The sequence below is a fragment of the Drosophila virilis genome, chromosome 5 (assembly GCF_030788295.1).
Source record: "Drosophila virilis strain 15010-1051.87 chromosome 5, Dvir_AGI_RSII-ME, whole genome shotgun sequence".
Classification (NCBI taxonomy): domain Eukaryota; kingdom Metazoa; phylum Arthropoda; class Insecta; order Diptera; family Drosophilidae; genus Drosophila; species Drosophila virilis.
In genome coordinates this window covers 1,837,536-1,857,434 of record NC_091547.1, presented here as the reverse complement: position 1 = coordinate 1,857,434, position 19,899 = coordinate 1,837,536, and the positions used below count along the sequence as shown (strand labels likewise).

The 19,899-nt window shown below is 43.1% G+C and overlaps 1 protein-coding gene across 3 annotated transcripts in view; it reads left to right on the top strand.

Moving 5' to 3' along the window:
* The window catches only part of Rx (Retinal Homeobox), a 59,644-nt gene that overhangs the window by 25,690 nt on the left and 14,055 nt on the right, over positions 1-19,899 (top strand). The window contains exons 2-6 of one of the 3 annotated variants that reach the window (XM_032435932.2): positions 2,718-3,211; positions 7,726-8,068; positions 9,065-9,217; positions 15,140-16,309; positions 16,391-16,557. In XM_032435932.2, coding sequence (XP_032291823.1) covers positions 3,092-3,211; positions 7,726-8,068; positions 9,065-9,217; positions 15,140-16,309; positions 16,391-16,557 — 1,953 coding nt within the window. In that variant the 5' untranslated portion in view covers positions 2,718-3,091. Of the gene's footprint in view, positions 1-2,717; positions 3,212-6,887; positions 8,069-9,064; positions 9,218-15,139; positions 16,310-16,390; positions 16,558-19,899 lie in introns of those variants that run through there. The other 2 variants (XM_070209620.1, XM_070209621.1) reach the window with 2 other exon arrangements.

The window sequence follows — 19,899 nt, the reverse complement described above, 5'->3', positions numbered from 1 at the left end:
GAAATCGCAGGCCAAAGGATTTCTTAGATTGAGGCTGCAGGAAGGTGGGGTAAAGCCGGGTATTCCAATTAATTAATATAATTAAGTTATCATAAATCGAAAAGAGTTGAAGTGGCATGGCGGAATACACGTACCTGGCCTTTATTAGTCATACTTTTCCCTTCATATTGTTGTTAATTTATTGCTTTGAACCGGCGACCTCTCTCTGCCTATTCAGACGCTCTTTTTGATACAAAGCAACATCCCGCACCCTTAAGCCGAGTCATAAATTGGAATCGAGAAAACTGCTTAGTCAACTTTTCCATCTTAACGAAGTCTGTGCTAAACATAATTATTGCTTAATTTTTGTTACAAATAATTGCAATTAATAGATTTGTTTACATGTTTGATAATTGGGCTTTACTCTCGGCAGCAGCTAATTGGGCTGGCTGAGGCTGGGCAAGCGAGCACATCTTCCGCACAATTTCATTGGATTCAAGGATTCACAGTTTGCGTTGCGTTCTAATCCACTAATTAGACGCTCAAAGAGCATTTAGGCAGACGATGTCGATGCCAATGTCGTTGCGGACCGGCCATTTGGTCCTCCTCTTGGGGCAGCAGGGCGCCGCAGGATATGGCTCTGCGTTCAGTCATCCATGTGTTAGAATTTGTTGCTGTGTTTGTGTGCGTCTGCGTCTATAATTTCGTTAGTGCAAGCGGAAACTGTTGCGGACATGTTGCCCAGCCCGGAATGGCATTGGGATTGGGATTGGCAATGTGTGTCCGGTAACTGGGTTCTGGATTCTGGGATTGGGCCTCCTGCGGTGATGCACCCTCGTTTCCAGCGCACACGCTCGTTCCCTCTCCTTCGCGCACATTTGGCAAGGCACATCATACACACACACACACACACACAACTGTGTTGACTGTGTGCCCTGTTGTAACTTCTAATTATCAGTTGGCCCTGCAGTAGTTACCGATGCGAGTGCACTAAGAGAAAAACAATGTACCATATTCTAATTAGAGTGGAACAAAATTTAAATCGTTTTCTTAAAAGTTAAAGATACATTTTGATTATAATTATTCAAAGCGTTGGCACTCTGATTACAGATTAAAAAAGATTAAAAAATTAGAGCTGGCAAGGGAAAAAAATAGAGAGAAGAGTGAGGATATCTCAGCTTGAGAATCAAGTAATGTAAAGGAAAATAGAGAGGAATAGAGAGAGAACAGAGAAAGAAAGAGAGAAAGAGAGAGGGAGAGAGAGAAAGAGAAAAAGAGAGAGAGATAGTCTTAATAATTGGAATAATAACTATGCTTATAGAGTACAATTTGTCTATTTTGTTTGATTTTTTTTCGTACCAAATCTTAATCTTTTCTCTAAGTGTACGTTTTTGCATATGCGTAGAATTCGCTCCACATAGAAGCGATAATTACGCTTTATGGGGGCGGTATCGGGGTGAGGGGCGTAGGCGGGGGCGTTGTGTGCTATTTGCCTTGGACAAACCGAAATTGGAATGCGTGTTCGAATTGATGCATAGACCCAACTCTCCACATAACATATAACTGTAATATATAATAGATATAGAGCATGGTATGTTGGGTTATATAATCAGCTACAGGCGAGGCGAAGGCCTTTGCAAATTCGACTGCATTTGCTGCAAATCAACGCTAATGAAATTATACAAACAACTTTCGGTTGTTGTTGTTGTTGTTGCTGTTGCCCCATTTGGCCATTTGGCCGTTTGTCCATTTGCGGCATTTGGTCAACTCAATTTGGCTGTTTTGGCAACTTAATTGAATTGCAATTTCACAAATAAAGCTTAATTTTTGGCCACGCAATCGATTGAATTCTATTCGATTTCAAATTTAATTTTTTCGTCTAAATAATTATTGCCATTTGGAACACTTTCGTCTGGAAATTCCACAGAAAATATGCCAAATTGCAATTAAAATGGCTAATTGCATTTATTAATGCAAATAGTCGAATATATATTCGGGCCGCATCAAAAGATATGCAAATTTGTGCCGCCAATGTGCAATTAATATGAAAATGTTTTTATTTTCGCGAAAATTAATAATAAATGTTGCTTGCGAAGAATGGCAATAATTAATATTATTTGTATACTGTTGTGTGTGAATACAAAATAATGCGCACAATAAACAAATAGCGTGGTTTCTAATCAATAAACAAGGTTTTTGGCAAATTGCAAATAAATAGCAAAATTTTGTTGCCTAATTAAACGAGTTTTGTGCAGCCAAATGAGCAGCATATTAAACAATAAACTTTGTTATGAAATTGCATTTTAAATTGTCCGAGAGCTGTTCCTTAAATTCAACAAATTGTTAGCTTTTAATTTTAACATATATTAAATAAGCATGCGTATATAAAAGCTTGTTCCTTAAATGCAACAGAACCTTAAACAGAAATGTTAAGCTAACAGCACTCTAAACTGTACCTAATGTTATCCTTGCTTTTAACATATGTTAAATAAGTCTATTGTGAAACTAATTGCAAAAGTTAAAATCTCTGGTTATTTTAGCTAAAGTCAACGACAGTTCAATTGAGCTGTTACTTGGTGTGACTTGTTTCTTAAATGCAACATAACCTTTAATATAAATGTTAAGCTTACATTACTCGTATCAAAGCTAGCGTTACCCTTAACATATCTTAAATAAGTCTGTATGTAAGTTGCACTTGTGAAACACTAAAAGTTAAAATCTCTTTTTGATTATTTTAGCTGAAGTCAACGACAATTCAATTGGGCTGAAGCTCTGGGTGGATCCTGCCCGAATCCTGTCTCAATCCTTGAGTGTCGCTGTTAGACAAACATATCAATCAACATTCTAATTGAATGTAATTAGAAAAACGCATGAGCTGCCAAATCTTGTGCCTTGCCAGCCCCAGTAGCAGTGGCATGGCAGCCAACAGAAGCAAGTTTCAGTCGACCCAGTGCAAGCAAGCGTCACGTAGTTCGCTCTCAGCAAAGAAAATGCCAAGAAAATGAAATTAGACGAATAGAATGACGATGTAAGTGCCATGAAAAGACGTTAAGATGCTCTAAACGGAGGGCTCTGCGAGAAGGAGATGCAGGGGTAGCAGAGCAGAGAAGCAATGCTCCTTGATGAAGACGATGCTGATGATGACGAGGAGGATGATGAGGATGATGAGGATGAGGATGATGAGAATGGGGAAGAAGAAGATGTTGGAGCTCTAGTGGTTGCTAAAATTGAGGTAAATTGCATTTAAGTGTTGCCGCTTTCATTTAGCTGCATGAATATGTATAGAAGAGAGCTGCGAGCTGCGAGTTGCGAGCTGTAGCTGGATGCGGCTTTTGTGGCACGAAAATTGAATGAATAATTGAGAAAACGAGCGCATGATGGCATTAGTGTGTGATTGTGATTGTGTGTATGTGTCTGTGCCTGTGTGTGTGCCTGTGTGTGTTGAAAATGCGCAGCTAATGAATTTTAATTGGTTTATTAAGGCAGCGCTTGAAGAGCATTTAACAAAAGAGCTGGCAACAAAAATCGCAGCTTGCTTGCCATTTATTTATATTTGTTAATTGGTGATTGTTAATTGTTAATCATTAAATATTGTTGCTGCAAAATCAATATGGCGGCTGACGATTAATTAACGCCATTTTGTAATTATCTGCGCATTTTTAATCCAATTAACTTTGCGTACGCAGCGGGCACAAAAATGAAAAGTACAACAACAAAAACAACAACAAAAAAAAAGCGAATATCAAAAATGAATAATATGAACATTAAAAAGTTTACCAAGCGCCGTCTGTCTGTCAATTATAAATATGAATGCAAACAAATAACTGTAATTGCAAATTGTTATTGCAAAAGAAACCGCACTTGAAAAAAATCGAAAAACAAAAAACAAACACGAATCAAAAACAAAAAACTTCATCAAATTGTGCACAACAATTTTTTACCCTGGAAATTAAATTGGTAAAACAAAAAAAAAGAAAATAAATGGCAAAACAGGCAAAACTCGCTATAACGAACTCATCCTCTGCTCTGTGCTGTGCGCTCCGAGCTGTTGCTCTGCACTTGGTCCTTGCACGTCCTCACGCCCTTGGCGCACTTCCTTTTTCAATTAAACGCCACCATTTTCCATTAACGAATTTGCATGCATGTCTATGGCTATGCATGTGTGTGTGTGTGTGTGTGTGCATGTGACACACACAAACACATCAGTTTGGCCTGCGCCTGCTCTCTCGCTCGCACACATGCCTGTATTTCTATAATAAAATTAAATTAGAAGACCAGAAAATTAAATCATCAAAGCTTGACGTCTGGCGGCGGCGGCTGCTGCCGTTGCCTCCTGTATGCTTGCGAGTGTGTGTGTGTGTGTCTGTGTCTATCTCCCTCTCTTTAGCTGTCTCTGTATGCACATGTGTGAGCATAAAATGGCGAGGCACACACACACACACACACACACACACATGCGCCAGAGCCGGCCCAATTTGCGAAGCGACAGTTACGAGTTCATTAATTTCTCAGCCTGGCCTTTTTTCAGCGCCAGCTTTTCGTTCGGCGTCTGCATTTGTGCGCGCTGCGGTTGAAGCGGGCCACAACCCCTCGCACCCTCACCCCACCCCTCTCTCTGTATCTCTCTCTCTCTCTCTCTCTCTCTCTCTCTCTCTCTCTCTCTCTATACCTTGCCCTCGCCCTCACCCTCTCTCTGCGTAGCGGGGTGTGAGCAGCATCATAAATTAAATTCTTCATCAACTCAAACTCGTTAAGCGCCAATAAAGTGACAGAGAGTTATTTTCATCACTTTTTCAATGGTCTACCACAAGGCGTGCTTGTGTGTGTGTGCATGTGTGTGCCTGTGTGTGTCTGTGTGCGCCATACAATGCGCCGAAGCGCTCGCTGCGTGCGCTCTCCTTGGCTCTCGCTCTCTCGCGGCTGACTGGGCTGAAGCCACGCCTCTGCTCAAGAGCACAACTGTACAGCAGAGCAAGCATGACAGAGAGAGAGCGAGAGGAAGCGAGACAGCAAGGCAGCTCTACTTAAATGAAAACGGGTTCGATTTTGCGCTGGCGCAGCCCGCTTTGATTTGAGGCCCGCGATAAGCTAAGTGCAGTCCAACAAACCCGTCAAGACGACTGCTCGTCAATGTCGTCATAAGTAGCCTACAGAGATCATATCGAGCTGAAAAAAAAAACATATAAAACTCTACCATATGGATTTAAAATTGGGCATTCAATTATTGTTGTCGTCTGCCCAAGCGGCAAGCGCGCGGAGCCAGCAGCGGCAGCAGACGCAGAGACAGCAGCCCATGCGGCGTATACGCATTTTATCAGCCGAGAACTTGGGCTAGGCATGCAAATAGACACAAGATAGACAGACGAAGAGAGCGGAAATTTCGAGTACATGCCCCGTTAACAGCTTAACGATAAAAGCAAACTAATTAAAAGTACGAAGCAGGAGAAATTGCCACATAATAAAGCAAATTAAAAGCAAATTAATTTAAAACAGCAACAACAACAGCTAGAAGAAGCAAACGCAAGCGAACGTAGCGAAGCGATGCGGATGTGGCGCAAATGAAAATGTGGCCAGTGCTGACAACTCAGCTATTTTCTACCTAATATTGCAGCAAGTAGCTGATATTTTAAGCTGGTTTAAGCCGGTTTTTTGTTACATCCATGTTAGCTCGTCTAAACACTCGATTCAGCTACTTTTCTTGAAGCGACACTTGGCAGCACTGGTGCTTAGCAAGTTAATTTAGCTATATGCCTAAGCTACCATTAACACTGTTTTTAGCTACTTTTTTAGTGCCACATTACGCAACACTGATGCATAGCAAGCTTATTTAATTATTCTGTAACATTTCCAACTCTGGATGTAGTTAATTTTTGTAGGTGACACTTGGCAACACTACTGCTTAGCATTCTAATTTACACTAGACTATTTTTAACACTGGTTTCAGCTACTTTTTTAATGCTACAGTTGACAACACTGACTGTGACGCAAGGTGGCTGCTGCACACACACACACCAACACAAGCACACATACACACACACACACACGCGGAGGGTACATGTATAAGGACAGCTATAGCCACACGCCCACCGAGCCATTCGCTCCACTTCAATTAAGCAGCGCGCCAACATGGCAGACTCAGCCTCTCACACACACAAACACAGAGCACATTGCTCTCACAGTCACACACACACACACGCACACACTAGCAGCACATAATTACGTTTGGCAAGCTCGTTATGCGTAAGAATAAACGCACATTAAGAGCTCATTAGTTGGCACAAATCGAATCGCTGGCTAAAGGAAACCCCTGACAGCCCAGGATAACAGGCTGACTGCCTCTGCTGGCTTCTTGTCTGCCCCTCTATGTCCCTCCGTCCCTCTGTCCGTCCGTCTGTCGGTCTGTCTGTCTGTCTGACATTTTCATTTAACGTGTAATGGAAGATAGCGTAAACGAGCGAATGAGTCGAGTGAACGGAATTGAATTGAATTGAATCGAGTTGAGCTGAGCTGAACTGTAAAACCGCAACTCATGCCAACAGGTATGAAAATGGGAATGCAATCGAAATGTTAAGACAGGGCTCACAACTTCACAGCTCAGCCAAATGTAAATGTTAAGCAAAAGAGCTTGAATTGGAATATGATTAACTGAATTAAATTTTATTTATAGTATTACAACTATTTATTGCCACAGATTCAACTTAATTAGATTAAGATGAATTAGACAATTATTTTGCTATATTTTATTATATATTTTATATATATATATATATTTTAACTCTAATCTTTACCAATTTTAAATACCCTTTATTTGAGTATCTAATGGCTGCTTCATTATGAAAATAATTTACTAAACGAGCTGAGTAACTGGGCAAAAATAAATATGCATATATTTTTGCCGTTTCTTTCAGTTCTATCAGTTGATTTCCTGCCGATCGCCCGATTGCTAACAATAGCAGGATATTAAACAAAATCCACTTATCAATGCAGAGGCGTAGCAGAGGGGGGCATTCCCTTCTAGCCGCTATCAGTTGTTGGCCATCTTTGACCAGTTCGGTGCCAAGTTGTGCTCATAATTTGTTGCATATTGTGAGTGTCCGTTGTGTATTAGTTGCACGGCATGCCAAAGCTGAACAAAGCAGCTGGCAAACAAAAGTTGTTGCCGCTCAAAGGCAACACTTTCAACACACACGCATACACACACTCAACGCACAACAATGGGCCACAGCACGCGTGCTGCTCGCAGACCAAAAAACAGACAGACACCGTTTTTGGGCTCTGCAACAACCCGCAACCCGAAAAGCAGCGCACGCGCTCTCTCCCGCTCTCTCTCTCTCTCGCTCTCTCGGGCAGTTATTGCTCTTGAATCCTGCCTTAGCTCCGCCCCTAAACAAGCACAGAGACACACACACACACAACCGGTTTCCAATTCGATTGCGAGCTGGCAGCGTCTGTTGGCCGAAGCGAGTTGTTTATTGCCAACTCTGCCTTGGCACGGTGCGCAACGGTTGCGGCTCAGTTCGGTGCGAATATCAAATATTCAGATACTATAGTTGAAAGATACATTTATTGATGCCAGTTGCAGATTGTGGCAGCACGAAAGTCGCGTCGAAAGTGTCGAAAGCCGTCGCTAAACTTTACTCAATTTGTGCTTGTGTGTGCGTGTGTGTGTGTGTGATTAAACAATAAATAAATAAAAAAGAAATTAAGAGAAAAAATAAACTAAAGTTTATAACTATGGATATTAAGACCACGGCCGTGACGCCGCCAGCCATGCCCGCTGTGGATGCTGCCGGCGCCCCGCTCTCGCCGCCGAGCAGCGGCCATCTACTGACTGCGGCCAGCCTGGAGCAGCAGCTGCAGCACAAGCAAACGTTCCAGCACATCTTCGAGCAGCTGGTGCAGCAGAGCGGTGGCAGCCAGAAGCAGCTGGCGCCCAAGCAGCTGGAGCACTTGCGCCATTTGCTGGGCAATGTGCGGGATGCTAAGAATTTGCAGCTAATTGTCGAGAAGTTCAAGAATCTGGAACAGTTCCAGGAGCACTACGCCCAGCTGGGCGGCAACAACAACAACAACACTGTGATCACAGAGGGTAAGTCGGTTAGTTAGTTAGTTAGTTCCCGGAAAGCGTTCGCCATTTACTGATTACCGATTTAATTAACACAAATTGTCGCTGAACATGAAGGCAGCGGCATATTGACAGCGAGCACTGTTCTTCAACGTGTGGCGTGTTCACAGACATGTTTTGCATTTTGAGGCCGCGTTTTTCGTTTCGTTTATTAACATGCGCCCGGGCTGGGCATTTAAAATAATTTCCTAATTATAAACTAATTGCCAAGGCATGCGATCGGCCAGATTCAAGGCTTAAACAAAGGCTCTGAAACATTTCCAGTTGACGTTTTAAGTTCGTTAAAAATGCATCAATTAAATTATCGACAGCAGGAGCTAGAAAAATGTTTAGAAAAAAACTGTTGCCTACTTTTCTGCGGCTCTTGGCATGACAAACGCTCATTAGACGCACACACACACACACATGGCGAGCAATATGTCGCTTAGTTGCAATTACAGTTTTTAGCTCGTTAAAACTGTAAATAAAGTTGTGTCCCCTGTGTGTGTGTGTGTGTGTGTGTGTACAGCATTTTAATACTTTCAAAATAACTGACAAAATTTGCATACACTCAGAGAAAAACACCTTGTAAATTCTAATATACATAAGCTCTAGAATTAATCAAACTTAAAGCACATTATCCTCATGAATATGCCTGAATTAAGTAAGAATCATTCTTGATTTTAGTTAAAATCAGATAAGCACACAATACTATTTTCAATAATTCGCGGAGAGCTAACTTCATAGTATTACAATATTTAAGTCTTGCATTTATGAAAGGAAGCTTGCTTGCGTTTTTCTCTGAGTGTAGCTGCCGCTGTCGCTGCCGCTGTCGCTGTCGCTGCTGTCGTGCGCCTAATTGACTTTCCAAACTGTTGGCAAACAGGCTTTTAATTCTCATGCATGCAGCCCATGCCAGGCCTGTTCAGATCAGCTAAGCCGCCCCCGCTAACCAACCGCTTCGCTCAACTCTTTTTGCAGACAGCGAAATGTCGCTCAAGGACAATGCACGCAAATTCGGCGCTGGCGGTCAGACGCTGACGCCCCGCCACACAATCGACGCCATTCTGGGACTCAAGAATCGCAATGGCCAGGCACAGGCCCAGCTGCAGGCAGCAGCCGAGGGCAGCGATGGTAAGTGCTACAAAGCAATTCGTTTCTAGGCCATAAATCAAGTGTATATATGAGTGTGTGTGTGTGGCTATTATTAACGCATTAGCCCAGCAATGTCAAGAACAGTGTTGTATAAGTGCCAACTGTAATCGGAATGCGATAAACGATGAGCGATAAGCGCAATGCAAATCGATTTCAATTACAGTGCAGCGCTGTGCGAAATCAACAAACACAATCGCAAAATTATATTAGCATTTGTTTTATTTTCTGATGCTCATTGAGAATTGACTAAAAGGGGTATAACAGGCAGAAGCAGGCCATAGAGCATATAAGTTCTAGCCATCTTCTCCCATTTTCGTAATATCGATAAATATCGATTTCAATAAATGGCCTTTCAAGCTTAGCTCGAAGACTCTAAGAGGTAGATGTAGCCAACCTTGATATGTAGGCTCTCGTATAGCATTCGCAGCTAAGGTATATTCCACTTATTGAATACCTCCTTCCATTTTTAAAAATTTCAAAAAATTGGCCAATTTTTAACGCATGCATTTACACCGTTTAATATGCCATTTATTTGAACTCTAAACATTTTATTAAGATCGGACAATAAGCACCGAAGTGAATCAGGAATGATTTTTCCATTGTATGGGGCTAACAGGAAGAAGAAGCATAGCAGCAGCATTTTTTTATATGTAAGCTTGGCCTTAGGGTATTTCCTGGTCGTGCACTGCCCACTAAACAACTCCAGCTTGTTTCTTTCTTAGCCCGCCTATCGCGTGGCCTGAAAGTCGTCAGACTTGTTCTAACTGCTACCGAGTCAGTAAAGCACCCCCTCCCCTCTCTCTCCTGCACCACCCCCGCACTAGCCGTGCAACTGGCAACTGGCGTCTGGGGCTGCACTTTAGCGCCGCGATGCGATGCACGACAGCTGATAAGGGAAATCAGTCAACGGTAATCGTTTACATGGCCAAAACGGGATTAGAACTCCAGTTAGCAGCGTGGGCGTATTGGCCTCCGCGTCTTGGGCCAATTTAAAACTTTTATTATATATTTGGCAGTCGTTAGTTTGAAGGCTTTTTAACTGGATTATAGTTGGATTTATGGCGGTGCCAGTCGCCGCTGTGCACCCGCTTTCAAAACTGGGCTTAAATGGCCGCCCAATGCCCCTTCTTTAGCCCTCCTTTTTATTTTAGCACGTCGTTAAAAATGTATTTCATTTTTGTGCTCTGATTGCAAACAAGCGATTGTCGCACGCCCAGTTAGCAAAATATCTACCCAAAACTTGCGAGTTGTGAAAAATGGGAGTTTCTTTTCACCTCAAAGCAGTTATTTCCTTTCTGGTATACGAGGCGTTGGCGAGTTAATAGCTGGCAAGCTGGTAAAGGATGGTAAACAACGACCTATGCCTGGATTCTTCAAGTTAGCTTCTAAGCTAAGGGACTCATTTGCATAACAATAGACAGCGGGAACTATATCGATACGGCTTAAATCTCTGATCAAGAATAAATACCCTCTGTAAGCGTATAGAAGCTAGTCTTAGGTATTTGAATGGGGCAGTCGTCTAACCATCTATCTGTCTTAATGAAAGCTTGTCGCTTGTTCTAAAAGCTAGCTTCATGCAATTTTGCATAAGTCCCTCTTTTAGCGGCAGGCAGTACATAGGTCAGAATAAGTCAGCTTGGACCTCTATATCATAAGTCATAAGCCTTAGTTTCTGTTTTTCAAAATAACTTTTGAGCTAACACGCCTTTGCTCTACCTCCTCCCTCGATCAGCCTTCGAATATTTAAATAAGCAAATTAATAATTTTATCAATCTGATCAGCAATTTTATTATTAATCAACATATTTGTATGCAAGTTAAACCAAGTCGTTAATTTATTTAAATGAAATTCACTTAATTTAATAGAGTCTGATTTGATGCAATATACAAGCTATTGTTAAGCATTTCCTGCTCGTCACTTCGCTGTTTTAAAGAGTGCCAAAGGCGCAGACACGACGAAGGTGAAATCAATTAAAGACGTTTGCAATTAATTTAATTAAAGCATTGCGTCAAAGTTGCTGCCACCGAAGATGCCACGCCAGAGGAGAGGCGTCTCGCAAGCCCGACTGACAGCAGCAGCCAGAAGAAGAAGAAGAAATAGCAAAAAAACGAGTTGCGCAAACAAGATGGTGTTGTGCAAAAAAAAAAATAAAAACGCAACGACAAAAGCGCAGGTTAAATGGCCGCAAATTAATTAGAAGCCAGCAAATAAGCTGGCTAATAAAGGGGTTCGGGCGTTGGCAGTGGCAAGTGCCGAGGGGATGTTGGAGGGGGGTGGAGGGGGTTAACAGGCATAAAGCGAACAACTGTAAACCGGACTGAAACTCAGAGTCTTAACCATAATTGAAACGCGGCTAGACGCAAGCTGTCAAAAAGCATTTAAACTGACAGCGCGCTGCGGTGGCGTCACAGCCAGAAAGAGAGAGAGAGAGAGAAATAGGGAGAGGGAGAGAGTGAGAGAGAGAGGTGCTCATTAAACGCATAAAAGCATTGGCTGCACAAGTGCAACACGCACTGCAAACGTGCCAGTGTTGGCAAATGCCGCATCAAAAAGCTAGCTGAATGCAATTTTAAAGAAGAAGAAGAAGGAACGAGTATCTACGGCACGCCGAAGATTTACCAAATACATTAAATACAAATCTTGATAAGATTCTCAAGATAATAGATGCATAAACAGCATAAATAAAAAATGTCCTTCTGCGCTTCACGCATATCGTAACAAATCTTTAACCGCCTCTACAAGGATATGAAAATGGCTAAAAATAGCTAACTCTGCTTAAAAAAAGCAAACTGTCTAAAAATACCAACTGTTTGCGGCAGTAAAGCTATGAAAGCAGCCAAATTTGGCTGGAATATAGCTGAATGAACAGCACTGTGCTAAGTGGAGGCTACATCGCCGCATTTAGATTCAAGATAAACAGCAACAACAACAACAACAACAAGGGCCAAGTAGCTCAGCTGTGGATCGATTCATACACACACAAGCACACACACACTCACGCACACACACACATTCAGCTGATGCGGCATTAAATTGAGCATTAAGTCACTTTAATGATCTTAATGCGTGTCCGAAGCGAGCTAAACGCGCGTCGGCGTTGCATGTTGCCCGCTGCCCGTTGTCCGTTCCCCATTGCTGTTGCGGCTTATTAGCCGCTTTGTTGCCACAGTTACAACAACAGAAACAACAACAACAACAAGAAGAAGAAGCGAGGCACTCCACTTCACTTTAACACGAATTTGATTGACAGTTTTGTTTATGGCTTGTTTGATTTTTTGATATGAGCCCGATATCTCGTGTATCAGAGCTGCGCCTGCGCCGGAAGATGCCAAACATTTTGTGCATTTCCTTTTGTTAGCCTTTAGCCACAGGTAGAGACCTGTTGCCAATGACTTTCCAAAAATGTGGGGCTAATAACATTTCAATTAGGCCGCCGCCTAATGGCCAACTTATTGCTCTTGTGAGAAACTGTCAAATCATTCGCTTGACGCGATTAACGTCAATTTGGACCCAGGGCAGGCTTTGGCACAGTAAACGCTCGCATTGCCGCAAATTGGAGCAAACTATGTTGGCTAGGCCCAATCCTCACTGTACAGTACAGCATCTGCTTGAGCCACGCTCAATTAGAGAAGGCGGACAACTGCAGCTTAAACCTCTTGTCAGTAGCTGGCTTAATTTGAACCTTTTAACATTTCAACTTTGCTTCGCTTTGTTTTTTTTTTTTTATTTTGTTTTTCTGTTTTTCTATTTTGTATTCATAGTTAAATTGTTAACAAGCCGAAATTTCCAGCTGCCAACTTTAATTGCCACAGCTAATGGCCAAGAGCCAACGCAGGAAGCAGCAACAAAATCAAAAATCATTTCTTAATTGAACTGTCGATCAGGCAATTTGCTCGAGACGAATACTGAATGAATACAGAATACTGAATAGTGAATACTGTTTGTTTGGCATTGATGCTTAAACGAAAGAAAAAGCAAAGAAATCCCGAATATCAATTTGTACTTACAACTCGAACCGATCGAGCGAAAGCATTCGATAGATTTGCACCAAAATGAGCAAAGCGAAGGTTAAGCTAATGCTGGACTATGTTTCATAAGGGCCACGCAATACTCGACTATAATGCAATTAAAAAACCCTATTCCGGACTTGGTGCCATATTCTCACGCGAATAACTGGCACGTGTGAACTAAACTTTACGCAAATTTAGTCATATTTACAGCTCGGGCTTTGAATACTCAGTGTGCGTGTGTGGATCGTCATTCATTCAGCTCGAATTTGTGTTGGTCTTTTTTTTTTTGGTCTCAAGCTCACGCAATTAACACACGCACTCCGTGTGGCCCATGGTGGTTCCCTTGGTGCTCGGTGCTCGGTGCTCGGGTCCGGACATGGACATGGCTCCGGGTCTGAGATTGCGGCTACTGGCGCTGCGTGGCACCTCATGTGGCGTTCACGCCTTTTGTAAATGCTGTTTTCTATTATTACATGTGTATTATTATTATTTTTTATTATTATTGTTGTTGTTGTTGTTGTGCGTGTTGGCCTTTTGTGCTACCGCATTTTATTTTATTTTTTTTCGGATTCTCTCTTTCGGATTTGATTTTTAATTTCTTTCGAACAGTTTTTGTTAATTTCATTAACGCCACAGTGGCTCAAAATAAAACGCATGCGGTGCGTGTAAATTTCGTTTGATTGCTCAAAAAGCAACGGAGGTTAATTCAGGGCATTTTTTTTTTTTTTTTTGGCTGCCGATTTTCAGGTAATTAGCCAAACATTTGACCCAATTAGTTGGTGGAAACTGTGCTGAGAAACGACTGAAAATCAATAGTCCAAATGAATGCCAATTATTGAAGTAATTACATTAGACAATCATCAGAGCTGCGCTTATGTAGTCGAACCAAACAGCCTAGACAGTCAAATGCAAATTAAATTGGTATATACTTTATAAGTACATCAGAAAGCAATTACACAAAAGACTATCGAATAATTATAGGTATTTGAGGGCAGCTGAGTGGGTAATTGGATTTCTGACGCCGCCAACAGTTTTGAAAACCCAATTTAACACAGAAATTGAATTTGCTTACACAAACCAACTGCAAAAGTCAGTGCAAACAGTTGTCCCCCCGCTCGCACCTTGCCCCATCTCGAGTCGGCGACAAACTAATGACTTCCTTGCATGTCACGTGATATGTGCGCTAGCGGCAACCAGAACGCCCATTAGAACCAGCGACTTTTCCCACCCCATTCAATTCAGTTCGCTCGCTGTAGTTTATACCCGTCGGTACAGCTTTGGCCTTCGGCATTTGGGAATTTCTGGGAATTTTTATTGCCTCACATTGTAAATACGCGGCGACTAATTGAATGCCGTTTATTAATGGGCTGCCCAACAGGTGTGGGAGCTTGTGCCAGGCTCTGGATGGGTGGCTGTTTGGCTGTTTGGCTGTTTGATTGCAACCCAAAATTAAATAACACATTGTTATTACCGCGCGTCAGGCTTTTAACCACATGGGCAGCGACAGCTTTATGACTTGGCCAACTGTCCGCCAGCCCTCAAAGGCTAATTAAAATCTAATCAAGCGCCAAGCAAATGGTAGATTATGTTACAAGGTAACCGAGCACTGTCGAGGACACTGTGTACATCATGATTTAATTATATTCCCGTGACCCGGAACCAGTGCCTGTTACATAAAACGATGATGGATTTACTAAGTGTGACCAGTTAGAGTCTAGCAAGCGACTCATCGAATCGAAAGGAGAAAACAGCTCGAACCTGCGCCAAACTCTACTTTTCTTGTTTCAGTTTTGAAGACCAATAGGCAATTTAATACCCTGTAATATAATGCTCTGTATGATTTATGCCCTGTATGCTCTATTTACATTTGTGCTTCGTCTACTGCTTGCAGGTGATGGTGATGGTTCCATGGCCGAGGACGATGCCACCGATCTGCGCTGCAACATGTCGCTGGCGCAGCTGCGCCATATGGATAATCACATGGCCAACATGCTGCAGCAGCACGCCAAGAATGGGCTCAGCTACGGCCCGCCAACACCACCGGCGCCACCGCCGTCGCAGCAGCCGTCGCAGCAGCCGCCGCCACCGCATCATCATCATCATCAGCAGCAGCAGCATCACGGCGCCATGGCTGGCGCTCCGCACGCCCCATTTGGCTACCACAATGCCTTCGGATTTGGCCACGGACACAACAGTCACAGCCATCATCTAGCTCACAGCTTTGGGCAGCAGCAGGAGGACGCGGCGGGCAATTACCTCAACTCGATGCACCAAATGGTCGAGGCCAATCAATTGCAGCCGTCGCAGGTGTCCGCGCCGGTGCCGGTGGCAGGGCCGGGGCCTGCGCCGCCTCCCCCCGGCGCCTATGGCAGCCATCAGCAGCACTTGGCGGCGCTGGCTGCGCATGCGCAGGAGCAGCACAACAAATATGCCAAGTCATCGTCGCCAGCCACCGCCGTCGCTGCTGGCAGCTACTTTCTGCCGGATGTCGCAGCATCAACTGGCGCAGCAACAACAACAACGGCAACAACAGCAACTGTTGCGCAGGCGGCAGCAGCACGCGACTACGACGAGCGTTCAATGTCCTCGACCAGCGAGCTGGACGACGAGGAGGATGATGCGGCAAAGCTGCAGCACGACGGCAACATTAACATCGATGTAACCTCACCGCCCACACCCCGACCCATGGGCAGCAGCAGCAGCAGCAGCAACAACAACAGCAGCGGCAGCGGCAAGCGCAAAGCCTCCGCCTCTGCCTACTGTGATGATAATGAGCCGAAATTAGCCAACGGACAGCAGCTGGGCAATTATGGCATCAGGGCGCGCAGCCTGGACGAGGTGCAACAACAACAACAACAACAACAACAACACTTTCCACACGAATATCGCAGCAGCAACAACAGCAACAACAACAACAACAACAGCCAAGTGGAACATGTGGAGCGTCTGAACGGGGACAACGACAGCCTGGTCAATGGCAGCTGCGCTTCCAGCGAGGATCTCAACCAGACCAACAACAGCGAGCAGGGCGAGAAAATCACATCCGGCAGCGATGATGAGGGTAAGTTGCAGTTAGCCTCGCTCCAACTGCAGCTCATGCTCTCCCCCAATCTCTCCCCAATCCCAATCTCTCCCAATTCAGGCCAGGACGAGAACTGTGCCAAGAAGAAGCATCGCCGCAATCGCACCACCTTCACCACATATCAGCTGCATGAGCTGGAGCGCGCCTTCGAGAAATCGCACTATCCGGACGTCTATTCGCGCGAGGAGCTGGCCATGAAGGTGAATCTGCCTGAAGTGCGTGTACAGGTGAGTTATGGCCACAGCCAGTTGATACCAGCTCCGATTTATTTGCGAGCTGACTTTGCTAATTGTGCAATCAACATGTCTGCTCAGCGAGCGCCGGAAATTAAATAATTTCCGTTCGCAATTTATTTTAACGAAATTAAGTTGTGCCAACTTGTGTAGAACGCCCAATCCAGACACCTCTCCAGACAGATCCTAGCTCTGCTCCAATATGTTTTGGTCAGCTCGACATAGATTTATGTTTGCAGCAGATTTATTGGCCTGCAAGTGCTTTGCATACTTGTTTATTCACGAAATTTAACAGCTGGCAGAAGAAAGGGTTGTGTATTTTCCCAAAAGCAGTGAATCATGCCTCAAATAAGTGTTTACATAGTTTTTTGAAAATGAGCTTAAATCAGAGCAGGAATTAACATGTTTTCCACCAATTCTCCACGCTTGCGGGTGGATGTCGTCATTTACGTTAAGAAATGAAACAACTGTCAAAAAGTGCAGCTTGATAGGACTAAGAGCTAAGCCTGTGCGTTGTTCATCAGTCAGTCAGTCAGCCAATCAGTGAGAAGACATCGATTTATATTTATTCTCATAGATTCTATTTCTTGCACATTCCAGCATGTATCTTTTCGCCTTTACTGATCAATGATCATAAGTCAGTCAGTCAATCAGTCAATCAGTGAGAAGAAAGATATTTATTTTTATAGATTCAATCAATCATTCCATTTGCAAAAATACTTCTTCATTTATTCTGGTTCTTGCACCCGAGGGCATATACATTTTCACTTCAATGATCAGTCACTTATCAAAGCACCTACAATGATCACCAGTCAGTCAATCAATTATTCGGTATAAATATCTTTAAATTCTCTTTTATTAATTTCTTGTACCTTTCAGTACTCCCCACATAGATCTGAAATCACATTCATAGACTCACCCTTCCACTCAACCACTGTCTGCCCCGAAAGGAGTAACTTTTTCGCAGCAAAAGCAAAACTTGCGCAACTTTCTTTCAGTGCATATTAAAATTTATGTCTCAATTGCGAAATGACAATGCAAATGACAAGGCTCGCGGTCTTTGCTACCCATATTTATGCTGAAGGAATTATGCACTTTATGAGAATATGCGCCTTTTGCTTTATGCTCGGCCCGCGAATGCATGTCTGGCAGCCATTCGTTTCGGGTGGCAAATTGCGACATTAACGGGCGGGGCGCCTCGTAAATTCCTTTCACAGCCGTGTAGCATAAAAGACGCCCAACTGAAGCCCAAAAGCAGGGTTAGGGAAGTATTCAAGAATTGAAGGGTTCGAGTGGCATTATATAACCATATCTATGGGCTAAAAGATATTACCCGGCGTTGCGTGGGTCGCCTAAATTTCTATTTGTTACTTTTTTCACAACAAATCATACAAAATTCAAATTTGAAAATTTGAGCCAGTAACCTCACGTTTGCTAGTTCAACGCTTAGTATCTGCTTTTTATGGCCATCTAATTGCATAGCTGAACACTGGACTACAGTTGCCTTGTGGCATAGTTTTATGTGTTATTCTAAGCCATAAACTGTGGGTAGCTAGGGGCCGGGCTCCGAGCAAAGGCCGCAGGCGACAGTCAGATGACGGCAGAGGACATATCAAATTTCATGAAGTCGTTTCCTCAGACGACAAATCATTTTTATTGACTAAACATTATCGTGCCGCAACGGTTGCAACTTTGCGGCGACACTGACTTTCGCTCTGCCTCTCCCTCCGTCCCTCTCTCTCTCTCTCTCTCCATCTCTGTCTGCCTGGCAACACAAATGTATGCACATAAATAAATAAACAAATATACCAAATCCGAAATACCAAGTAAATATAAACGAAATACAAAAGTAATGAACGAAAATCGCATAAAAATTTCTTGCAACGCCGCGACGCTGCGATTTATCCGCGTTTTTCTAGATGGCGTACGGCCCTCATGTGTCACTTTGTCAAATTGACACGAATTCAAATTATGCCACAGCCCAGGAATACCACTGCTCAACTCCCTCCCCCAGCCACTCGATCCCGTGACCCTCGCCCCTGGCAGCACTCAGTGTATGAGCCGGGCGCGTCCCCAAGTTTAACTCGTTTTTTCGATTTAGTGGGCACATTTTTTGGTCTGCACAAAGGTTCTGCCTGCATGTGAGTGTGTGTGTGTGTGTGTGTGTGTGTGTGTGTGTGTGTGTGTGTGTGTGTGTGTGTGTGTGTGTGTGTGTGTGTGTGTGTGTGTGTGTGTGTGTGTGTGTGTGTGTGTGTGTGTGTGTGTGTGTGTGTGTGTGTGTGTGTGTGTGTGTGTGTGTGTGTGTGTGTGTGTGTGTGTGTGTGTGTGTGTAATCACATTTGTGGTTAGTTTGCATGAAGTTCTAGTTATCGTTTCGGGCTGGGAAATTGCTTGGTGTGCAACTCGTTGAAGGTGGAAATTTGTTTTGATTAAGTTTGTGCACACACACACACAGAAAAAAGAAGCTCGTAAGCATGTTGCACACGGGTGCTCACGACTGCTCAATACTCGCTCACAGTCAAACTTATCAACAGATATAAATTATGGGAACGATCCTTAGAGTATCAGAGCAGTCATCCATCTGATATACATATTTTATATTATATATTTTATATACGAATACATATTTTGAATTTCAAGTCTTTAGCCGAAAGATACAGATATATACCTAGATTCTTTCATTTTGCAAGTATAGAGTTTATATTCCAAAGTATTTATACTTAAATGCGTTTGGTACGAAAGCAATAAGTAAGTGTGTTAGGGTATGCATGCATATATATGTATGTATGCACTTATGTATAAATATTTGTATGTATGTTTGCTAATATCAAACGAAGACCAAGCTTATTTGACGCTGTGCTGGAAATTTCAATAAAACGAATTTCTACCAAGTGCTCTTCTCCTCGGTTCTCAAAATATATGTATATACACATGTATATTTGTATGTATGTAAGTACGTGTATGTATGTATGTATGCATTCACATATGCATGCATGTACATATGTATGCATGTGTATGTGTACGCTAATGGAATTTTTTTCGAAACCCCGTCTTAACGTGCACCTTCATTACATAAGGTAACTACACTGAATTTTAGGTTCCTAAGTCTTACGATTTGGGCTGTGCGTGTGATCAGCAAGCAGTCAGTCAATCAGTCAGTCAAGACAAGCAGCTATATATACGAATAAACTACTTTTACAAGCAAATGCAGAAAAGTAACTGAACTATGGAAAGCCCCGAAATGAAATGGAATGGAACTGAACTGAACTGAGTTGTTAGTGGCCGGGCCGGGCGCACGTCAAAACGAATAAGAAGCAAAAACTCAAACCCAGATTC